At 43.8% G+C, this 21436-nt stretch overlaps 2 protein-coding genes across 6 annotated transcripts; both read right to left on the reverse strand.

Annotated features, from left to right (window-relative positions):
- Nucleotides 1-281: 281 nt before the first annotated feature.
- ATP5B (ATP synthase, H+ transporting, mitochondrial F1 complex, beta polypeptide) lies at nucleotides 282-8545 on the reverse strand. 3 transcript variants are annotated; one of them, XM_015429690.1, is made up of 11 exons: nucleotides 8360-8545; nucleotides 5581-5763; nucleotides 4771-4945; nucleotides 3940-4061; nucleotides 3494-3678; nucleotides 2864-3022; nucleotides 2379-2501; nucleotides 1551-1763; nucleotides 1122-1323; nucleotides 488-543; nucleotides 282-444 (listed from the first exon to the last, which is right to left on the reverse strand). In XM_015429690.1, exons 1-11 carry the CDS (start codon nucleotides 8490-8492, stop codon nucleotides 403-405), a joined length of 1593 nt encoding a protein of 530 aa, XP_015285176.1. In that variant the 5' UTR covers nucleotides 8493-8545; the 3' UTR covers nucleotides 282-402. The 3 variants fall into 3 exon arrangements, with proteins under 3 accessions (XP_015285176.1, XP_015285174.1, XP_015285164.1); XM_015429688.1 differs by having other exon boundaries at nucleotides 282-401; nucleotides 445-543; XM_015429678.1 differs by having other exon boundaries at nucleotides 282-543.
- A 5549-nt stretch (nucleotides 8546-14094) lies between these two features.
- On the reverse strand, nucleotides 14095-21201 carry ATG101 (autophagy related 101). 3 transcript variants are annotated; one of them, XM_015429743.1, is made up of 3 exons: nucleotides 21182-21201; nucleotides 16817-17073; nucleotides 14095-14996 (listed from the first exon to the last, which is right to left on the reverse strand). In XM_015429743.1, the coding sequence occupies exons 2-3, from the start codon at nucleotides 17066-17068 to the stop codon at nucleotides 14592-14594; spliced, it is 657 nt and encodes a 218-aa protein (XP_015285229.1). In that variant the 5' UTR covers nucleotides 17069-17073; nucleotides 21182-21201; the 3' UTR covers nucleotides 14095-14591. The 3 variants fall into 3 exon arrangements, with proteins under 3 accessions (XP_015285229.1, XP_015285246.1, XP_015285238.1); XM_015429760.1 differs by lacking the exon at nucleotides 21182-21201 and adding an exon at nucleotides 20639-20733; XM_015429752.1 differs by lacking the exon at nucleotides 21182-21201 and adding an exon at nucleotides 20463-20512.
- Nucleotides 21202-21436: the final 235 nt, after the last annotated feature.

Raw genomic sequence — 21436 nt, forward strand, 5'->3', positions numbered from 1 at the left:
TTAGCCTCTCTCCAGTGTTGTCCCCTCTCACAAAGTGAAAAACTTCAGAGCTACCTGACAGGACACAGGTATACATTTTAGAGTGCTTTCTTAGCCAGCTCAGCTAATGATGGCCCTCTGCAGAGTGTGCTGGAACAGTTTCCAATATCAAGTTGCAAGATCTCTTGACTAACCCCTGCCAGGCAGATAACCTCAACCTATTTCAAGCTGGGGCAAAAGTACTGCTCGGTCTCCTTTTCCTAGCTACCTTCAGTAAGGCACCAAACACTTTTTAATCTCACCAGACATTTTTATTGGAAACTTTAAATAATTTTTAGACATATTACATGGCTTTCCCCAACAGGAAACTGGACAACATGAACCAGTGACAGAGGAGCAGAGGTTTTGCCTCAGCAGTGAGACTCATGAATGTTCTTCAGCTAACTTCTCAGCTTTCGCCACAGCCTCATGAATGTTCTTCAGCTAACTTCTCAGCTTTCGCCACAGCCTCTTCAATGGGCCCCACCATGTAGAAAGCCTGCTCAGGAAGATGGTCATACTCTCCTATACAAGAGAAGGAAAGGATACAGCAACTCAGGAAACAGCAGGAGATTAAACAGTGGTCTTTTGTGTGTTTTAAAGGATACAGCAACTCAGGAAACAGCAGATTAAACAGTGGTCTTTTGTGTGTTATTAATAAATTGTTTCATTTATATGGTAAGCAGCCTTCAGTTCTGCAAAACAGAAAGGCTACTAATAAATGTTTTTTTAAAATAAATAAGTAACTCAAGGAGGAGGGAAGAAGACTGTCACTCGTTTAAGAACAGCACTGACCATTGCTGTGTAGTTGAATTTTATTCCCCCTACATCATGCAGTTTTTCTGTTAAGGACAAAGAACTGTGTCTTATGTCTGTGACAACCTGTAACCACATTATAGATGGTGATTTGCTACTGCCACCAACCTTGACCCAGTGTGAAAAATTCTTAACTGACTTACAAATCACTTGCCAAGAGCTATTCATCCTGGAATATGGACTCTTTTTGCTCAAACAGTGCAGAAGCAATGGATGTGGTAGCTGCAGCAGCACTATGAGCAAAATTTTAAAAAGAGTTTCAAAAGGCTGCCAAGACCACTATTTACCTTTCAGGATTTGCTGAAAGCCCTTGATTGTTTCCTTCAGGGGCACTAGCTTGCCTGCATGGCCAGTGAAGACTTCGGCCACCTGGAAGGGCTGGGAAAGAAACCTCTGAATCTTACGGGCACGGGCCACTGTCAATTTATCTTCTTCAGACAACTCGTCCATACCCAAAATAGCGATGATATCCTGGAGGGACTTGTAGTCCTAGAAAGAAACATGTTTGTAAGATCTCATCCATGAAAGCACAGCCAGACACATGACAGTGCAATTAAATTTTGCCTCTTGGGCAGCAGCTGGCACTAGTGTGGGATCTCACAGCTGGAAGACCTTCTGCTCTAGACATATTGCAGAAGGTGTCAACCAAATAAGGCCAGAATGCATTCTTAATGCCTTTAAGCTCATGTTCTGCACACCAGTCTACCTTCTCTCACCTGCAGAATCTTTTGCACTCCACGGGCCACATCATAATGTTCATGCCCCACAATATTGGGATCCATGATCCGGGAGGTGGAGTCTAGAGGGTCCACAGCTGGATAAATGCCCAGTTCAGCAATGGCACGAGACAGCACAGTGGTGGCATCCAAATGGGCAAACGTAGTTGCAGGGGCTGGGTCAGTCAAGTCATCAGCCGGTACATAGATAGCCTGAGTAGAGAAAAAGTTACAGAAGAACCATACAAGAAGGTTTAAGACAGATGTGTCGAATTCATTTGTTACAAGGGCTGGATCTGACATAAATGTCACTTTGTCAGGCCGGGCCATGGGTGCCATAAATGTAATGCCAGGTACTGGTGATATAAACTTTATAAAGGACACAAGCAAACCCAATTAATGATGTTATTTTTATAAAGGACACAAGCAAACCCAATTATTGATTTTTATTCAATATACAAACATGCTTAAAACATTCTTACAGTATTACCTTACAGTACCTCCTTGACACCTGCCCTCCCACTTCTATCGCCCATTACTCATTAGCACCAGAACAGTATGCAGGGACATAATGCACAGCCTTTGTCACCTGGCAATAAAGGAAATGACCAGTTGCTTGCGGGCCAAATAAGAGTTCTGGTCCACAGGCCGTATGTTTGAAACCCCTGGTTTAAGACCATCTGCTTACAAATTTGCTGTTTCCCTGCCATATAAAGGGCCTGGGATGGGAATAACCAGACTTCTCGAGAGTATAATTCTACTATCTGTTCATAACTTATTACTGGAATTAGGGGCGGGTTAACTCCTCTGAAAGAGACTGTAGAATACCTGCACAGAAGTGATAGAGCCTTTCCGAGTTGTTGTAATTCTCTCCTGCATGGTACCCATATCAGTTGCTAGAGTAGGCTGGTAGCCCACAGCTGAGGGGATCCTACCCAGCAAGGCAGACACCTGAAAGAGAAAGAATGTATATTATTCCTCTAGAGTGTACTTGCCAGCCACGTAAGTTTACTTGAGAAAAGAAATCCTTGAACAAAGTTCTGCAGATGAATGGCTAAGTTACCAGGGACAGGTCCACAGTCACTAGAACAAAAAACAGGCTTTCCATCCTATCTTTCTGCTAAGCCACATCCCATTTTCACTAATACATCTTAAGACTGCTGTACATGTCTTCTCCTAAGAATGAGCAAACAGATCCCTTGGCAACCACTGCCAATCTTTTAAGCACATTCCTTGTCACCAATTTATTTTTCCCCATTAAGATACAAAGACCAAATTTAAGCCTGAGGTTAACACACTACATCCAGCCATACCTCAGATCCAGCCTGTGTGAAACGGAAGATGTTGTCAATGAAGAGCAGCACATCCTGACCTTCTTGGTCCCTGAAATACTCTGCCACAGTCAACCCAGTTAGTGCAACCCTGGCACGAGCACCTGGTGGTTCATTCATCTGCCCATAAACAAGGGCGACCTGGAGGAAAAGGTGATAGATAGCTGAGGTTTTAGAGAACAGCACAATACCTTACCAGACACATCATTAACTATAGGACTACAGATTGCACTATACAAAAAGCATTCCCTTGAAAAACAAATTCAGTCAATTGTTGCAACAGATATGCTAGCAAAGGGATCTCTTCTACTTTGGTCACTAGTACTTGGCCTATTAGCAGTCATACTAAAAAAAGGGAACTGGACATTAGTCCCTTAGATGGCAGACTAAAGCAAATGATACCATACCCATGACAGGGGAAAAGTAGGTTAGCCACATTAATCCACAGCAAAAATCCAAGCCAAACTAGGTTAGCCACATTAATCCACAGCAAAAGTCCAAGAGCCACACAATGCCTTTATTAATTGCCAACCAAAAAGGAACAAGGATCTTGTATCTTTGAGGACAGAGCTCAATAACTTTATATTTGGACAACCCTACTAGCTTGCTCACCTTGGATGTGGTATCCTTCAGATTGATGACCCCAGATTCAATCATTTCATGGTACAAGTCATTTCCCTCACGAGTTCTTTCCCCGACACCAGCAAACACTGAGTAGCCACCATGGGCTTTTGCAACATTGTTGATCAGCTCCATGATCAATACTGTCTTGCCCACACCAGCACCACCAAATAGACCTGAGGGAGAAAGACCATTCAGTACACCAGAATTTTTAAAATACTTCCCCCTTCCCACCATACCCTTTTCCTTCTCAGACAGAAAAGGTTGCTTCAGCAATCTCAGAAGAACGAAAGTCATGATGTTACTCATCACTGAAGGAAACTAAGTGAACACTGAATTTCTAACTTCTAGTGAACAGGATCCCAAACTGCTGGAAAGGAGGAGCTTCAGATCACCCCATTCCATGACCATCCCCACAGTCTTTTTTGGGAGCTTACCAATTTTTCCACCTTTGGCATATGGGGCAAGGAGGTCTACAACCTTAATGCCAGTGACAAGGATTTCCTGCTCAACACTCATCTCAACAAACTCTGGTGCTTCAGCATGGATAGCAGCAAACCTGTGAGAAACAGATGGATTTGTGTTAACATGCTCCTTCTGAGACATCCAGAAAGTGCTTACACAGCTCTTAACAACTAACTATGCAAAACTAAAACTTGTGGGGATTAATTAGCACTCTGCTGTACTCTAGAACAGGATGGGCAACACTACTTCATTTTGCCAAGGATGGCTAGAACCTCAGCTTTCAATTAAAAACTGTAAGGTCTCATGTTTGAGAGTGTAAAGAAGTACTTCAAAATTCTGCACTAGGGTGTGGTTTTTTGTACAATAAGATATGGTGTAAGGACGACGACTTGCTTATGAATTAAAATTTAATTTTGTGTCAAGATGATCTGGATGCTCTAACTCATCAGGTCAGTTTTCCATTGTCTAGAGAAGAGCTCAATCATCTGTCAACATTAGTAAGATGATGATGTACATATAAATAGAATCCCTGTACTCTACCTGCTGCATTACAAATGGTCAACAGTTATGCATGTAGCATCCTACTATTAGCATATATTTTAACAACTTTAGAAAACCAATACAATTAATAGGTTAATGATAACAAAATAATACTTCCCATAGCAGAAGGATATAACTATGGCAGGTCTTCAGAACTTATCAAAAGATATCCCATCAAAATGGAATCAGCTCTATGAAAATTAGCTACCATGCTATTTAGAATAACTCTTGCTTATCATTTAACCATATAGATTCACACTTACTGTTTTGTTGTTATTGGGCCTCTTTCATCAATTGGTTCTCCAATTACATTCATGATTCTTCCAAGGGTCTCAGGTCCTACAGGAATTCTGATGGGTGCACCTGAGTCCAAAACCTTCTGGCCTCTTACCAAGCCTTCAGTACCATCCATAGCAATGGTACGAACAGTATTCTCACCTGCAACAGAAGTGACAATGACTGTAAAAGTTGCACTTCCACTAGGTCTGCACTGTGGAAATAGCTGCAGCATTCAGTGATCAATCCCTCCCTTAGTATTCAGCCCCAATAGTTAAACCAATGAGTTAAAAACCTCAAATACCATTTTAAAAACACAAGATATAAATATATATTCTGCTTAATGTGAACATCCCACCATCAATGTGATACAGCTTACCAAATCTCAAAGAACTTTATGAAAGGGAAAACAAGCTTTTGCTCAAGCACCTCCAAAACAAGTAAATTAGACTCCAAGCTCGTTTCTACTGGATACAATTAAGACTTGAGCAAAGTTGCAAGACCACGGACAGGCCACATTTTCTAAACCTCTGACATGTTCTGCTCCTTAGTATGGAACATTCAGGCAACAGGATGTTCATTCCCTCCATCTCTCTCTTGCATTCACTTGAGGTTTGAACACAGTATGCTGACTGCATGAGAATGATCCCTAAGACATAAGGCAATCAGGGAATTTGTTTCCTTCTCAGATAATAAAAGAGGCTTCAGCAAGCTCAGAAGAACGAAAGTCATCTTTTATTGATCATCAAGGAAGAAAACCCCTCCCTCCAGTTATATTTAATATGTACAGTCCTTACCTAAGTGCTGTGCCACCTCCAGCACCAGCCGGGTGTCCCTGCCTTGCACTTCAAGGGCATTCAGGATAGGTGGCAGCTCTTCATCAAACTGGACATCCACCACAGCACCAATGACTGCCACAATACGCCCAGTGGAAACTCCAGCTTTAGCTGCAGGAGTTGTCTGCGCTGCATAGTTCCGGCCTAGAGAACAGAACATCAGAGAAACAAGCAATTAGGTGCAGGCCACAGAGCAACTTCAGTCCCCAACATCCTATCAAGGGAGTAAAAATCACAAGAGAGCAGAGCTTAAAAGGTTGACACATTTCTACTTCTCACCCTAAAGGACCCCTTCCATGTAGATTTGTCAGTGTACGAACCTCTATATAACAGTATGCTAATGGAAGTTCTAGAAAACACACAGCACCAGGCAGGTTTCAAAATACCTAAAACATTCCCTTAGAGCTAAGGTGCCAACAATGGACAAGAATGCAACAATGATGTGCATTCTTAAGGTAACTGCTCAACTGCTACCAACAGCTTCCAAGAACCCTTAGCTCCCCAGAACATAGTCTGAAGGCCCCTACTCCAGTACTTCAAAGAACGTGATCTGAAGGTCCATAAAGACTTTTGCATAAAAACACACATCACCCTATATACAGGTTGGTGTCCATTTTTGCACAAACCAACCTGTTTGCTACTTCAGGACCTTCAAATCCACCTCCCCATCGTTATTATAGGGAGCCCTGGGGCCCAGCCCCCCAACTTCCTGTCAAGGCCCTCCCACTTCCTATTTAGCCCAGGCCCCTCAACTTGCTGGAGCTGGCAGTGCAGAGCTCCAGGTGAGGCCAGCACTTGGAGAAGAATCAGCACCACAGGAAGCCGGTAGGCAAGCTGGGACCGGCAGGAACTTCACGCAGAGTGCTATTCTGAAAGCAGAAAGGAAGCTGGGGACGGTGCAGGCCATGGAGGCAGCAAAAGCCAGCCCGCGGGGGGCTGGTGCCGATGAGCCAAGGGTGGAGCAGGGCATCCGTGCCGCACACACCCTTCCATGGCCACCACCAGGGAATGCACCACCTGCCTGCTTGCATCTGTCCTGGCTGGGAGGCAGAAGGAGAGAGGCGGGCGAGTCCCCACAGGGGAGGGCAGGATCCCACAGACTGGCCGGGGGGAAGGGGCGCTCCAGAATCAGACTGCAAATGGGGAGAAGCAACCCAGGTGCTTTCAGAAGGGACTCACTACCCCCTTCCACGGCTCCTTGCTTCAGGGGGGGGAGCTGTCATGGTGGGGGGGAGGACGGGCAAGCACTGCTCTGTCCCACAGGAATGTGGCGCCCTTCCCTCCAGCCACCACATGGGAAGACCAGCAGGGACCAGCCAGCCTATATGAGTTTTTAAAAAAATTATTTCAGTGCCCCTCGACTTTTTAAAAGGCCCCCAAATTAAAAAATCTCAGCTAAGGGCCTGACCAGCTATCAAGTTCTAGATTCTTTCCTTGTGGAGTGATAAAGGCAGGTTACAGGTTCTGCCACACACAAAAAACCACTTATAACTGAGGAAGGAATACTCCTTGCAGCCTCTTCCTTTAATTCAGTGCCTACCCTTCAGAACATCTTATTATTTATTAAATTTATTAATTACCCCATCCCAGCTTGCGTCGGGCTCTGGGCAATGTACAAAGGGGCATAATACCATAAAATATACAAAACATTAACATTCAATATACAGCTTAATAAAAATTTAAATTCAGAATAAAAGATCCAAGATGGCATCCTGTAATTTTTTTTAAAATCCCAATTGTGGACTACCAGCCAATTTTCTGGGCAGGGGAAAAGGGAACTCAGAACAAAAGCGTGTGTGTGTGTTAGAGGAAGGGTGCTAGCCAATAAGGAAACCGTTGGTGCCCTCAACCAAAAGCCTGGCAGAACATAGGTATTATGTGCCCTGCAACTATTCTTGCCTTCTGCATAACCTGGTCTCTAAGACTGGCCCTTCGATGAGCTTTTTACACATGAAAATAGACAAGGTAACACAGAATTGGGGGGGGGGGGGGAACCAAGGAAAGAAAATTTCAGGGGCCCGTAGAGCTGTGCAAGGCATGCCATTTTGAGTTTATATATGGGACTGAGTCTTTCCAGTTACGCAAGTCCTCCCCCTCCACTGGAGGGTTGCAGAAAGCTTCTAGTCTCCAAACGTCTTGTGCGCTTGGAACTACCCAATTCAGTGCCGCAATCATGGCCTCTTGTAAAAATCTCTTTTCTGCCTAACCTGCACAGTCGCCAGGCGTTAGGCCGCTTCCAAAGCGAACCTCTCCATCAGTCTCATCCCGCACAGGACGTGACGCCTTAGCCAGGACACGAGAGCCCTGGAGGACAGAAACATTCTCCTCCAACTCAGAAATCTGAAGGCTCTAATTTAGGGAAAGGAGTCTGAAAAATAATGGTGGGACGGTAAAAGCTGTCAGAGCTCAGGACGATGCACGCCGTGTCTCTCCTACTTTATTCCTACAACAACCCTGTCAGGGGAGGCGAGTCTGAAAAAGCGGGACTGGGCCAAGGTCACTTCGCGGCGGGGGGAAATTTGCACCCACGTCTCCCCAGTTCCAACCTGAAAAAACCAGGAAGGTTCAGAACAATGAAGAACCAGGGCCTGCCGCTAAAGAATCGAGGTTACGCACAGTGATGGCAGCCAGACAACCGCCTCTCCCGCACCCCTCGCTCTAGGCCGCGCGGCTTTCCCTTCTCCACTCCCGCCATTAGGCCCCAAGGTGACCCCGCCCTCTGCTGCCTTCCCGCACTCACGAGCCGCGGCGGCAGCCCCAGCAGCGCCACCCCGCAGCAGCAGCAGGTCCTGGAGCGGGCTAGATACGCTCCGCGCGCCCCGCAGCAGGGAGGCGGCCGAAGAGGCACAGCAGCGACCCGCGAGCCCCAACATGGCGGTCACCGGCTGACTGAAAGAACAGTCCCAGCGCCAGCCTGGATCTGTTGCAGCCGGGGCGGGATCAGGGAATCTGAATCTTCTATTGGTCGGGAGCGTTTGGCTACCTAGAGTTTATTGGACACCAGCCTTGTCACCTGTCTACTGGAAGGACTATATAGCGCCGGAAAAAAGGGGAGGAGCTATGAGACATTGTCCTATTTGCCAAAGGGCCTGCTCTTCACCAGAACTACGTGTTTCATTTAAAAAAAAAATCCACTCGGTAACTGGCGAGAAAAGAATACCCTCCCATTGGGATAGGGATAGCCAATGAAAAGTACGAAAGGGGGCAGAGGCAATGTTTTTAAAGGCGCCGTCCTTACGAGAGCTGACATCATGGATTTGTCTTTTCCTGCTTGGGCAGGTTTCATTATTTCTTCAGGGCGCAGGGCCCGCTAACTATCAGAAACAAGGGAAACAAGAACTAGAAAAGGAATGCTAGTTCCAGTTTAAAATTCAGCGCTCTTAAAGTGTGTGTGGGTTGCTGACTTACTCGGGAGTAAGTCAGCAACCTTACGTAGAAGGTGATTCTTTCCTGGAGTAGAACTGGAGGCATACCGGTGTCACGCACACAAAACGACAAATAGTTTCTCAGTCTGCTTCCAGACAATGGACAAGCATGGTCTTTCAAACCGTGACTCAGCTGGGTTACTACACTGTGTCCCTCTCCCCAGTCAGTCAGGAACAGGACCGTACTTTCTGGACACTGGGAATGCTTTTGGGATTTCCGGATATTGTCAGCTGTAGTGCAGGTAGAATCCGGGATACTCTGGTCATTCTCTTTCTTGGGATGTGGTACAATCCCTATGAGCCAGTTTGGTGTAGTGGTTAAGTGCGTGGGACTCTTAATCTGGGAAAACCGGGTTTGATTCCCCACTCCTCCACTTGCACTTGGCTGGATGACCTTGGGCAAGCTGTAGTTCTGATAAGAGCTGTTCTTGAAAAAGAGCAGTTTCTGTCAGAGCTCTCTCAGCCTCACCTACCTCACAGGGTGTCTGTTGTGGGGAGAAGGCAAAGGAGTTTGTAAACAGCTTTGAGAAACCTTTGGGTAGTGAAGGATGGGGTATAAATCCAATCTCTTCTTCCATGTTAGCAGTGCCTGTTCCCAATGAAGCACATAACCATTTACCTGCAAAGTAGGGTCGCCAGCTCTGAGTCTGGACATTCCTGGAGATTTGCAAATAGAGCCTGGGGAAGGCAGGGTATAATACTTTAGAGTCCACCCTCCAAAGCAGCCATTTCCTCCAGGGTAATAGATCTCTATAGTGTGGAAATCAGGTGTAATCCTAGGAGATCTCTAGGTCCCACTTAGAGATTGGCAACCCTAGGAAGATGTATCCAACATGTGTCTAACATGGTTGCTCAGTTTGTCAAGGCAAATTTCAGCTCCTCTAATTTATGATATTGCGTTAAAGGTACAGGATCCATGACAGAACACAAGGGAAGTCACCAACCTTTGCTTTAGTTCCAGAATAGTGGTGCCATTTTTCCAAACAGGGAAACGGTACAATTCCTTCCTCAAATCATCACTATACTTCTTGAGTGTATATCTACCCCATAATGTCCTTTACCAGCCATCATACTCGTGAGCAGGGTGTTCAAGTGACAAAAATTAATCCCACAGAGTGACAGGAGAAAACAGGGATTAAAAAAAAATCAAGCAAGATGCAGGATTGTTTTAAAACAATGCTTGCTAAAAGTGTTTTGCTGTGATTTCCAGGTTTTGATAGCCATGGTTCAGTGGTAAAGGGGCTGTGGCTCAGTTGGCAGGGCATCTGCCATGCATACAGAAGGTCCCAGTTTCAATCCTTGGTATCTCGTTATACTGAACCAGGCAGTAGGTGATGCAAAATACCTTGACCCAAGACCCCGGAGAGCTGCTATCAGTCTGAGTAGACAGTAGTCAACTTAATGGACTGATGCTTTGATTCAGTACAAGGCAGCTTCATGTATTCATGTATAATGGCCAGGATGATGACTTCACACCATACAACTCTAACTTTCACCACTGAAACCCAGTCTCTTATCTATTACATTTGTATCTCAACCTTTTTCCAAGGACCTCAAGGTAGCAAAAGTGTGCGTGGGTTGCTGACTTACTCGGGAGTAAGTCAGCAACCTTACGTAGAAGGTGATTCTTTCCTGGAGTAGAACTGGAGGCACCGGTGTCACGCACACAAAACGACAAAGTTTCTGTCTCCTTCCAGACAATGGACAAGCATGGTCTTTCAAACCGTGACTCAGCTGGGTTACCACTGCATCACTGTGTCCCTCTCCCCAGTCAGTCAGGGACAGGACCGTACTTTCTGGACACTGGGAAATATTTTTGGGATTTCTGGGCATTGTCAGCTGTAGTGCAGGTAGAATCCGGGATACTCCAGTACAAGGCAGCTTCATGTATTCATGTATAATGGCCAGGATGATGACTTCACACCATACAACTCTAACTTTCACCACTGAAACCCAGTCTCTTATCTATTACATTTGTATCTCACCCTTTTTCCAAGAACCTCAAGGTAGCAGCACATATGAGGGTTTCTTTTTTTATGCTCATAGCAATCTCATGAGACAACTGAGTCTGAGGGAAAAATCACTGAATTAATTTAACAGCTGAATGGGCTTTTGAACCAGCTAAAATCCATAGTGGCAAATGATTTCCCAGACTTCAGTTCTACAGGATGAACAAAAGTAAAAAGTAAACCAGCCCAAACCCATTTAAATCAGCTCAAACTGCATGAATAATCTTTTAAAAAATTAAATGATCCCATCTTAACCATTCCTCCAGAACAAGGACAGCAATACAGTTATGTCAATTTACATGTGTTTGTCCTCCTTTTCGATCTCATTTGGACAAACTCTTTAAAGTCTGCCTTCTTGTCTTTTCTTGCTTTCCTCCATTTGCTTGTTAACCACTTTGCCATCACAGCTTTAATTATAATGATTGGAACTATCTTTCAAGTGTCCTGAGGAGATCTGACCGTCTCATTATTCCCTTTCAAGTGATCTCCTAATTTCTGAGATTTCCTCTTTTGAAATAAAATATGACCCTGTTGATTTTCTGGACAACATGGCATTGGAAATATTTTGAATTCTATAGTGATATGGTCACTGTTTCCACTTGGTTTGACAACATACACATCTCTTCTGCTTCCAGGCTCTGTTCAGGATTACCAGCAGTAAAGCATAAATCCAATCTCCTCTTCTTCTTTCACGTTAGCAATGCCTGTTCCCAATGAAGCACAGAACCACTTACCTGCAAAGTAGGGTTGACTGATGTATATTAGGATGAATGTGTTTAAACAGTCTGAAATTGTTTGAAGCGGTATACGTAAAAGTGATCCAAGCAGAGCTACTTGGAAATTTTGGTGCTTTTCAAACATATTCTTTCTGAAACTACTTCTGTATGGTATGAACAGACCAGGTGTTGTTGTTTTTTTAATTTCCAGGCTACTGTTTATTATACAGATAACATTAAACTGGAAAAAATATACTAAATGCAGAGAAGCCTTATTGTTTCTAGTACTGCAACTGCTGCTCTTCCAAACTCTGCAGAGAACTAGGTTTGCTTAGGCGTGGATGGGAAAGACCAGATGACTCTTTGAACAGGTCTATTAGACTCAGCGCCTTTTCAAATCCAATGCTCACAAGAAAAACACAAGTCCTTGCTACATCGCTACCCTGAAATCATGCACAGAAAGACAAGCATCTTGTAACAAGGTTCAATTCCTATAAAGCCACAGGTGGGATAAGGATAAAGACCGGGCTAGCAGAAAGAAAGGCACCCATTTTGCCAAGGAAAGTAATCCCAGCCTGCGCAGACCTGCAAAAGATTGTACAGTTAAGAGATCAAGGCATCTGTTATGAATATAATGTTAGGACTCATGGAGATCACCAACTTTGGAGATATCATATAGGCTTACTAAGGGTAATTATCACTAAACATGCACACAGTTTTCTCTCACAAAATGACATAACTGTAGTTCATCTAATGGAGCAAAGAAAAGGGAACTGATGGAGGACTCCAGAATTTCTTTCTTTATTATGAGGATATAGAGAAGTGGCACCAGGTTCAATCCCCAACACCTCCCGTTGAAAGGACCAGGTGAAAGATCTCTGCCTTGAGACCCAGGAGAACCTCTGCCAGACCAAGCAGACGATACTGGCTTTGATTCAGTACAAGGCAGCTTCATGTATTCATGTATAATGGCCAGGATGATGACTTCACACCATACAACTCTAACTTTCACCACTGAAACCCAGTCTCTTATCTATTACATTTGTATCTCACCCTTTTTCCAAGAACCTCAAGGTAGCAGCACATATGAGGGTTTCTCTTTTTATGCTCATAGCAATCTCATGAGACAACTGAGGCTGAGGGAAAAATCACTGAATTAATTTAACAGCTGAATGGGCTTTTGAACCAGCTAAAATCCATAGTGGCAAATGATTTCCCAGACTTCAGTTCTACAGGATGAACAAAAGTAAAAAGTAAACCAGCCCAAACCCATTTAAATCAGCTCAAACTGCATGAATAATCTTTTAAAAAATTAAATGATCCCATCTTAACCATTCCTCCAGAACAAGGACAGCAATACAGTTATGTCCATTTACATGTGTTTGTCCTCCTTTTCGATCTCATTTGGACAAACTCTTTAAAGTCTGCCTTCTTGTCTTTTCTTGCTTTCCTCCATTTGCTTGTTAACCACTTTGCCATCACAGCTTTAATTATAATGATTGGAACTATCTTTCAAGTGTCCTGAGGAGATCTGACCGTCTCATTATTCCCCTTCAAGTGATCTCCTAATTTTTGAGATTTCCTCTTTTGAAATAAAATATGACCCTGTTGATTTTCTGGACAACATGGCATTGGAAATATTTTGAATTCTATAGTGATATGGTCACTGTTTCCACTTGGTTTGACAACATACACATCTCTTCTGCTTCCAGGCTCTGTTCAGGATTACCAGCAGTAAAGCACTGGCCAATACCACCAGTGCTTCTCCAAGCTTCAGTTCTGTAGACTAAGTGGAACTAAATTCTGAAGCTGTTGGTAAACTATACAAGTCTGATGTATATTAGGATGAATGTGTTTAAACAGTCTGAAATTGTTTGAAGCGGTATACATAAAAGTGATCCAAGCAGAGCTACTTGGAAATGTTGGCGCTTTTCCAACATATTCTTTCTGAAACTACTTCTGTATGGTATGAACAGACCAGGTGTTGTTGTTTTTTTAATTTCCAGGCTACTGTTTATTATACAGATAACATTAAACTGGAAAAAATATACTAAATGCAGAGAAGCCTTATTGTTTCTAGTACTGCAACTGCTGCTCTTCCAAACTCTGCAGAGAACTAGGTTTGCTTATGCTTGGACTGGAAAGACCAGATGACTCTTCGAACATGTCTATTAGACTCAGCACCTTTTCAAATCCAATGCTCACAAGAAAAACACAAGTCCTTGCTACATTGCTACCCTGAAATCATGCACAGAAAGACAAGGATCTTGTAACAAGGTTCAATTCCTATAAAGCCACAGGTGGGATAAGGATAAAGACCAGGCTAGCAGAAAGAAAGGCGCCCATTTTGCCAAGGAAAGTAATCCCAGCCTGCACAGACCTGCAAAACATTGTCCAGTTAAGAGATCAAGGCATCTGTTATGAATATAATGTTAGGACTCATGGAGATCACCAACTTTGGAGATATCATATAGGCTTACTAAGGGTAATTATCACTAAACATGCACACAGTTTTCTCTCACAAAATGACATAACTGTAGTTCATCTAATGGAGCAAAGAAAAGGGAACTGATGGAGGACTCCAGAATTTCTTTCTTTATTATGAGGATATAGAGAAGTGGCAAGCCTGAAAGTCAGGGTTGTTTCCATCATGGCCTTGGATGGCTTTGGAGATTAATGAATTAGAACGGAGTATCTGGGCGCCAAGGCTCCTGGGTTTTCAGGGAGGATGGATGGATTCGGTACTCTGAAGCTGAGTGAGGACAGAAAACCAGTTGCTTGTGTTGCCTTCCAATGATGTCAGGTGCACATTCTCATGGGCATCAGAGTGCCAGAGTGTCCTTAATGAGGCGCCGCATGGTGGTGGTGACAGAAGTCCCAAGTGAGTCAGTGATCTGGTAAGAAATCTTATACAGGTAGGGCTGGACATCCCGCAACCCAGTGTCGAACACATTGTCCACCTCCGATTGGGTGGGCATCTTGGGTAGGTACTCATGCCGGTTCATCACCTCCACAATATTGATGATTTTCTCACAGAGTTTCTCACCCACCTTCTCACGACAGATCTGTCGCTCCTGCTCATTAGCCAGGCTCACCACATTCACTTTGACCGTCCACACTTCCCAGGGGATGCACTCATCTGAGAAAGGCCACCGTGACTTCTTCTTCTGATAAAACTCCAGTGAGATCTGGCCTATCCCATCGTTGCCAGAGTTTCGCAGAGCATCCTGGGAAAATAAAACCACAGTGTGTGATTTACAGTGAAATCCTAAAAATGTATACTCAGATGTAAATCCCACGGCATTCAACAGGACTTCCTCCCTCCCTAGTAAGTATGCTTGAGATTGCAGCATTTGAAGACTGATTCTCCAGGTATCCCTTATGCTACATAGAAATATCTGATCCATGCACCAAGAATCATGTCATGCATTCACCAAGGACTACACATAGTTGCATGACCACCTTACGGATAATGTGACAGCTTCCCAGAACTTGGAGAATCAAGCAAGATGCAGGATTGTTTCAAGACCATATTTACTAGAAAAGGGTTTGACTGTGATCCCAGTCTTCAATGACCATTATGATGACTTCATACCATACAATACCATGAAACCCAAACCCTGCCTTACAACCATAGTTGTCCATTGCCCTGACCCGGATAGCCCAGGCAAGCCCAATCTCGTCACATCTCAGAAGCTAAGCAGGGTCAATTCTGGCAAGTACTTGGATGGGAGACCGCCTTGAAATATCAGAGGTGGGAGGCGGGGGCAGGCTTTATTCAGTCACCTCTCTGAATATCCACCAGGCCCCCAGTAGGGGTTAGTCACCAGAGGTCACCATGACTTCCAGGTACACACTCACACGTGTACACACACACACACACACACACTCACACACACACACACACTCTCTCTCTCTCTCTCTTAAAAAATACAACCCCCCCAACCATAATTGTCCTTTGTGCCCATAACTGTGCTCAGAATCCCATTTTCTTTCTCATCTAATGTTCAGTAGCCTGGGTTTTATGTGACTGTTATTATGTACCTTGACATATTTATGTCTATTTTATGTACCTATTTTATCCCCCTTTGGTATCCTCTTGGTCAAGACTTCGGTCATAAAGACCTGTAATAAATTGAATTGAATTGAAAATAAACAAGAAAAATTCGGCTACTCTATTTAAGTACATCGTATCACAATACGAGATCTTGAGGACAGACTGCTAAGCTTCCTCCACTGAACAGTTAACCAAAATGTGGTGCTTGCAGAAATGTGTACAACTTTCAGATGTAAAACAGAAATAAGTTAGCGATCATCATAAGATGTATTTCAAAACATTTGTTTTGAAAGCACCCCCACCCAAGCAGTCCTGGTGACAAATGTAATAAATGCTCAAGGATAGTTGTTTTAAAAAGTAGTTACAGAAAGATACATGATATAATTAGTTATCCTCAAAAGAGGAATTCTTGGCCATGTTAGAGTGTTACGGAAAATTGAGAATCAGTGTCAGAAAAGGTAGGGGTCACCATCTGGATCCCTATTACCAATTACCAAGTTTACCCTGATCCCAATTACTTTACCTTTACTTTTGCCCACATAAACGGTTGGTTACCACTGAATCTTGTGGTGAAAAGAAAAGTGAGGCAATTAGGGATAAACCCAGTGACTAGATGGCTAGGTTATCACTGACAAAGTTTCTGCTGCATTAAGTATCCAAGGGCTCTTTCTGTCCTGAGAGTACAAACAGAAATGTTTGTACTTTCCAGGGATTCTTGCAGTTTACTAGTACTCCCTCCATACATAACCTCAGTCATTATAATGATTAGCTTTTTAGTAGTCACAAGCATGAAGAACAATGTCTTGTCTCTTTAACATAGATTTAATGGGATATTATTTACCACAAGGTGCCCATTTCCACATGTTAAGCCTCTATTAAATGGACAGGACATTTTTTTTCCTCCGGGCCAGCTGGCAGCCCTAGTCCAAGAAAAACTAACAGTAAGATATTAATAAAAATAAAATAACACCTAGACATAGAACACTGTACCTTGAATTCCCCAACAGCCTTTTTCAATGCCCGGTCCAGCTCTTCTGAAGAAACCCTGACATAGGTAAAATCAATGAAGTCACAGTCAACATCTTGTGTGCCAACTGTTCCAATGGAGTAGGTTCCTTCCTTTTTGTAATGGAATTTCCCTGTGCTGCGGTGGAGAAGTATGGTATGCAACACAGCCAGCATAGCTTCTTCGATTTGACGACCCTCCACCGACACCTCCAGCACCTCTGAACGACAGTTCATCTTGGCTTTTGCAAAGGAAGGTTAAACAATAGTATGACTGACACTGAGAATAGCAGGAGTATCCAATACCAAAATATTATATTCTTTAAAATAATGGTTTTACAGAAAAGGTCGATCTTTTGATTAGCGAAAAATGGTATTGGTGGGGGGGGGGGGGAGGATCTGATCAAGACAGACCAAAGATCTGGATTTAGTTCATTTCTTTGCCACAGCCTCAGTTGATGCAAAGAAGGCACCAATATCATATTGAAATACTGTAATTACAACACCAGTTAATTATGTTAGATCCCAAATTTTAATTTTATGGGTTTTAATATCTAGTCCATTAACCGATTTAAAGACTTTTGGTAGATTATTTCCGTGAGCAGTCATATTTTTAAAGAGCCAGTGTGGTGCGGTAGTTAAGAGCAGCAGACTCTAACCTGGAGAACTGGGTTTGATGCCCCACTCCTCCACATGGAGGGCCAGTCACACTCCACCCTTGGGCCCGGCACTGTTCTCGCAGAACTCACTCAGGCCTGCCTACCTACCTCACACGGTGCCTGTTGTGGGGAGAGGAAGTGAAGGCAATTATAAGCCACTTTGAGGCACCTTAGGGTAGAGAAAAGTGGAGTATAAAAAGCTCCTCCTCCTCTTCTATATTATTTCCAATACTACTTAAAAACTGCACATAAAGCTGCCTTATATTCAATCAGTTTGAGTAATATATTCAGTATATCAGTGCCAGAGTTCCCCACTTTGACTGAAGGCAGCTCTCCAGGGTCTCAGGTAGAAGTCTTTCATATCACCCACTAACTGGTCTTTTAACTGGATATACCAGGAATGGAACCTGGGACCAATGCTCTCTCTAAGCTGTGAAGTCTTGTGAGCAAAAATTCTACTTTGTGAGCTACTGGCAATAAAGTCGTGAGCGAACGATTCGGCTGCTGCATAAATTAGTTTGCTCTGGAGCCATCCTTCCTGAGCTAAGACAAAAATGTGTGAGCCAGAGGCTTAAAAAACTGTGAGCTAGCTCACACTAACTCAGCTTAGAGGTAACACTGCCTGGGATCCTCTGCTTGTGAAGGTCAGATGCTCTATCACTGAGCCTTGACTCCTACGTGACAAGCACCATTTTAAAAGAGCTACTTTTACACCCGTATGCATCACCTAAGAACCAAGAAAGAAAGCTTTTCTTTTTGTAATATTGTCTGAAAATTGATTCATAGATTAAAACACATACAATTTAAGGTTTATTTAAGCAAGCAAAGCCTTAGTTAATTTGTAAAAAGACAGCTGCAGTTGACAGGAGAGTTGCTAAAGGTTCCCTGCTCTGGACTTTGGCAGCAAAAAACAGGGGACGAAGTGAAGGATTCACAATTAGGAGACTCAGTGAGGAAAGCAAACCATGTATTTTCTGTGGCCACACCTCCAACCAGACATCTGGAGAGCCCCTAACTTAAAAGAAGACAATAAGTAACAGTTCCATTGCCTAGCCTTAGGAATTAGCCTCCTATAGAAATCCAAACATTAATTGTGCAGTGCAGTCGTAAACAGAGCCAATCCTGTTTAAGATCATTGACTGCAATGGATTTAGAAGTGTAATTCTGTTCAGGATTGCACTGTTATTGTCAGAGAGCAGGCGAGTTAAAATTTGAGGACATGCAATAAAACTGATGGGCAGTAGGTTCAGGACAGACAAAAGGAAATACCACTTTACACAGAAAGTGATTAAAATGTGGAATTCACTGCCAGAGGATGTAGTGATGGCCATAGGAATAAACAGCTTTAAAAAGGGAATAGATAGATTCATGGAGGATAAGTCTATCAATGGCTACTAGCCATGGTGACCGAGGGGAACCTCCACATTCAGAGGCACTAATCCTCTGAATCCCAGAGCCGGGAGGCAACATAAGGGGAAGGCCTCGGCCTGTATGCCCCGTTGTTGGCCATTCAGAGGAACTGTTTGGCCACTGCGTGAGACAGGATGCTGGAACAGATGGACTTCTGATCCAGCAGGGTTCTACTTATGTTCTTCTGTTCTAAACAAGTGTGCACATTGCCCCCTAGTGGTTTACACAGTCACTTCATTTGGAAATACCACCAGTGGATTACCCCTTTTGATTGGATTAGCAGAAGCATTTTCCTCATGAACATAAGAGAAGCCATGTTGGATCAGGCCAATGGCCCATCCAGTCCAACACTCTGTATTACACAGTGGCCAAAACCCAGGTCCCATCAGGAAATCCACCAGCAGGGCCAGAACTACAGAAGCCCTCCCACTGTTGCCCCCCAAGCACCAAGAATACAGAACATTACTGCCCCAGACATAGTGCTCCATCTATACCTTGTGCCTAATAGCCACTGATAGACCTCTGCTCCATATGTGGATCCAATCCCCTCTTAAAGCTGTCTATGCTTGTAGCTGCCACCACTTCCTGCAGCAGTGAATTCCAGGTGTTAATTATTCTGTGGGTGAAGAAGTACTTTCTTTTATCTGTTCTAAGATGAGGGCCCAAGAATTTTTGTACTGTGAGGGAAGTATTTCTTTCTCTTCCTTCTCTATCCCATGCATAATTTTGTAAACCTCTATCTTAATGCTTAATGTTGGGTAAAACATAGCACAAAGGGATCAACAGAATTTCCACTTCCATGCCAGGAATTAAGATCAGTAAGTGGGTCCCAAACATGTTTTTCTCATGTTTACTTAGGACAGAAATACTCAAACGTAATACTATTTGTTTTGAAATAAATAGAATAAAGGAGTGATGGAAATGTTTTCCAGTGACGGAGTGATCTCAGGTTGCAAACCAATGCACACTGTTTATTCCGTAAGATCCATTGAAATCAGTGGGATCTGTTTGTGAGTAAACATGCATAGGCTCCGGCTACATCCAATTCAGATTATTTGAATTGGGGTCTGGAGTGAGAATACATCTCTCTCACTCCTTATCTCTCAGTAGCACTGTAAAAGACAGGAGGGAAATCAACTGGCCAGAAAAAGCTATTCAGTCCCTTTGACAAGGCTCTAATATGCAGAAAACAGCAAGTGAAACTTTTTGTGGCAAGCAGTTAAGCATGATCACCTACTAGCTGTCTCAGAATATATTGCCCTTAAAGGAAAAAGCTACAAGGGCTAGATCAAACCCAGGCAATCAGAAACATGGTAGTTAACATGAGGACCCAAAGCAGCTTACTCTTCGGTCCTCCATTTTATCCTCACAACAATCCTGTGAGGTAGGGTTAGGCTGAGAATGTCTGACTGGCTATGTCCCCGAATGTTCCGGGGATTCAATGGGAGAGAGGCCGTTTGGTTGTTAAGGCAACCAACAGTACAAAGGTGGGCTCGCCGCGCAGGAGAGGGGTGTCCGTCAAAGGACAAGGACCCCTTTCCAGGTAGAAACAAGAGGCTCACCTGGCCCTGCTGCTGATGCTTCTCAAGATGATCCAGCCTAACACTTGGACCAGCCCAATTACGCAAAAATGGAAAAGAGTCCTCCAAAAAGCGTCAACCTGTCTTTTTGGAAAAAAGCAGTGTTGTTTCTTTCGCGTCATAAATATATGTTACTACATTACAATTTACCTACTCACCACATTTTATTTATGCATTTCCCCCTCTTTCCCGCTGTTTATAGTTTTCGACCTCAGGGTCTCCCCCCATCTGCTCTTAGTACGTTCCAACAAAACAAACCGCAGCTAAAACCCTGGAAAGGAATGTACCAGCGGCAATTTCCTGGTTCTGGGAGTCGATGGAGCTCTCGGCTGCCACCTACAGCTGGGGAGGATTCGTAGCTACTGATTAATGGAGCGGCTGCTTACTTTCTGTGTCGTGCTAGGAACATTTGCACTTGGGATCTCAAGCAGAAAAGACCCTCCTTTACCTGGAAATGCCAGAAAGTGTTGCTGGGACTGGCTGCCAACTAGGGAAAGTTAACTACAGCTTCAGCTTCTTCCAGAGTCGAACTAGGATCTGGTGGGACACCCACGTTCGAATCCCCACTCTTCCTTAGAGACTCACTGGGTGACCCTGTGTTAGTCACACACTCTCAGTTTAACTTGCTGTTGTGATGATAAAATGGGGAATGTTGTAAGCCGCTATGGATCCCGGCTGGGAAGAAACGCTTTACCTGTTACCTGAAATGCCAGAGAATGAATCTGGCATCTTTTGCAAGCAAAAAGCACAGGCTCTCCCAGCACATCTTTTTGCTTTTGTGTTTATTGCTATATTCAACGCCCAGTGTCTGAGTACTCTTTTAAAAACGACTGTTTTGTTTCGTGAAGGCGGGGGAAGGAGAGAACTCATGACCTCCAGACCTGCTCTTGGGAACGCGTCGCCATTTTTACGACTGGTACAGGCAGAAACAGTCGATTTCTCTCAAATTGCTCACG

Source organism: Gekko japonicus, unplaced genomic scaffold, assembly GCF_001447785.1.
Source record: "Gekko japonicus isolate JY-2015 unplaced genomic scaffold, Gekko_japonicus_V1.1 scaffold947, whole genome shotgun sequence".
NCBI lineage: Eukaryota > Metazoa > Chordata > Lepidosauria > Squamata > Gekkonidae > Gekko > Gekko japonicus.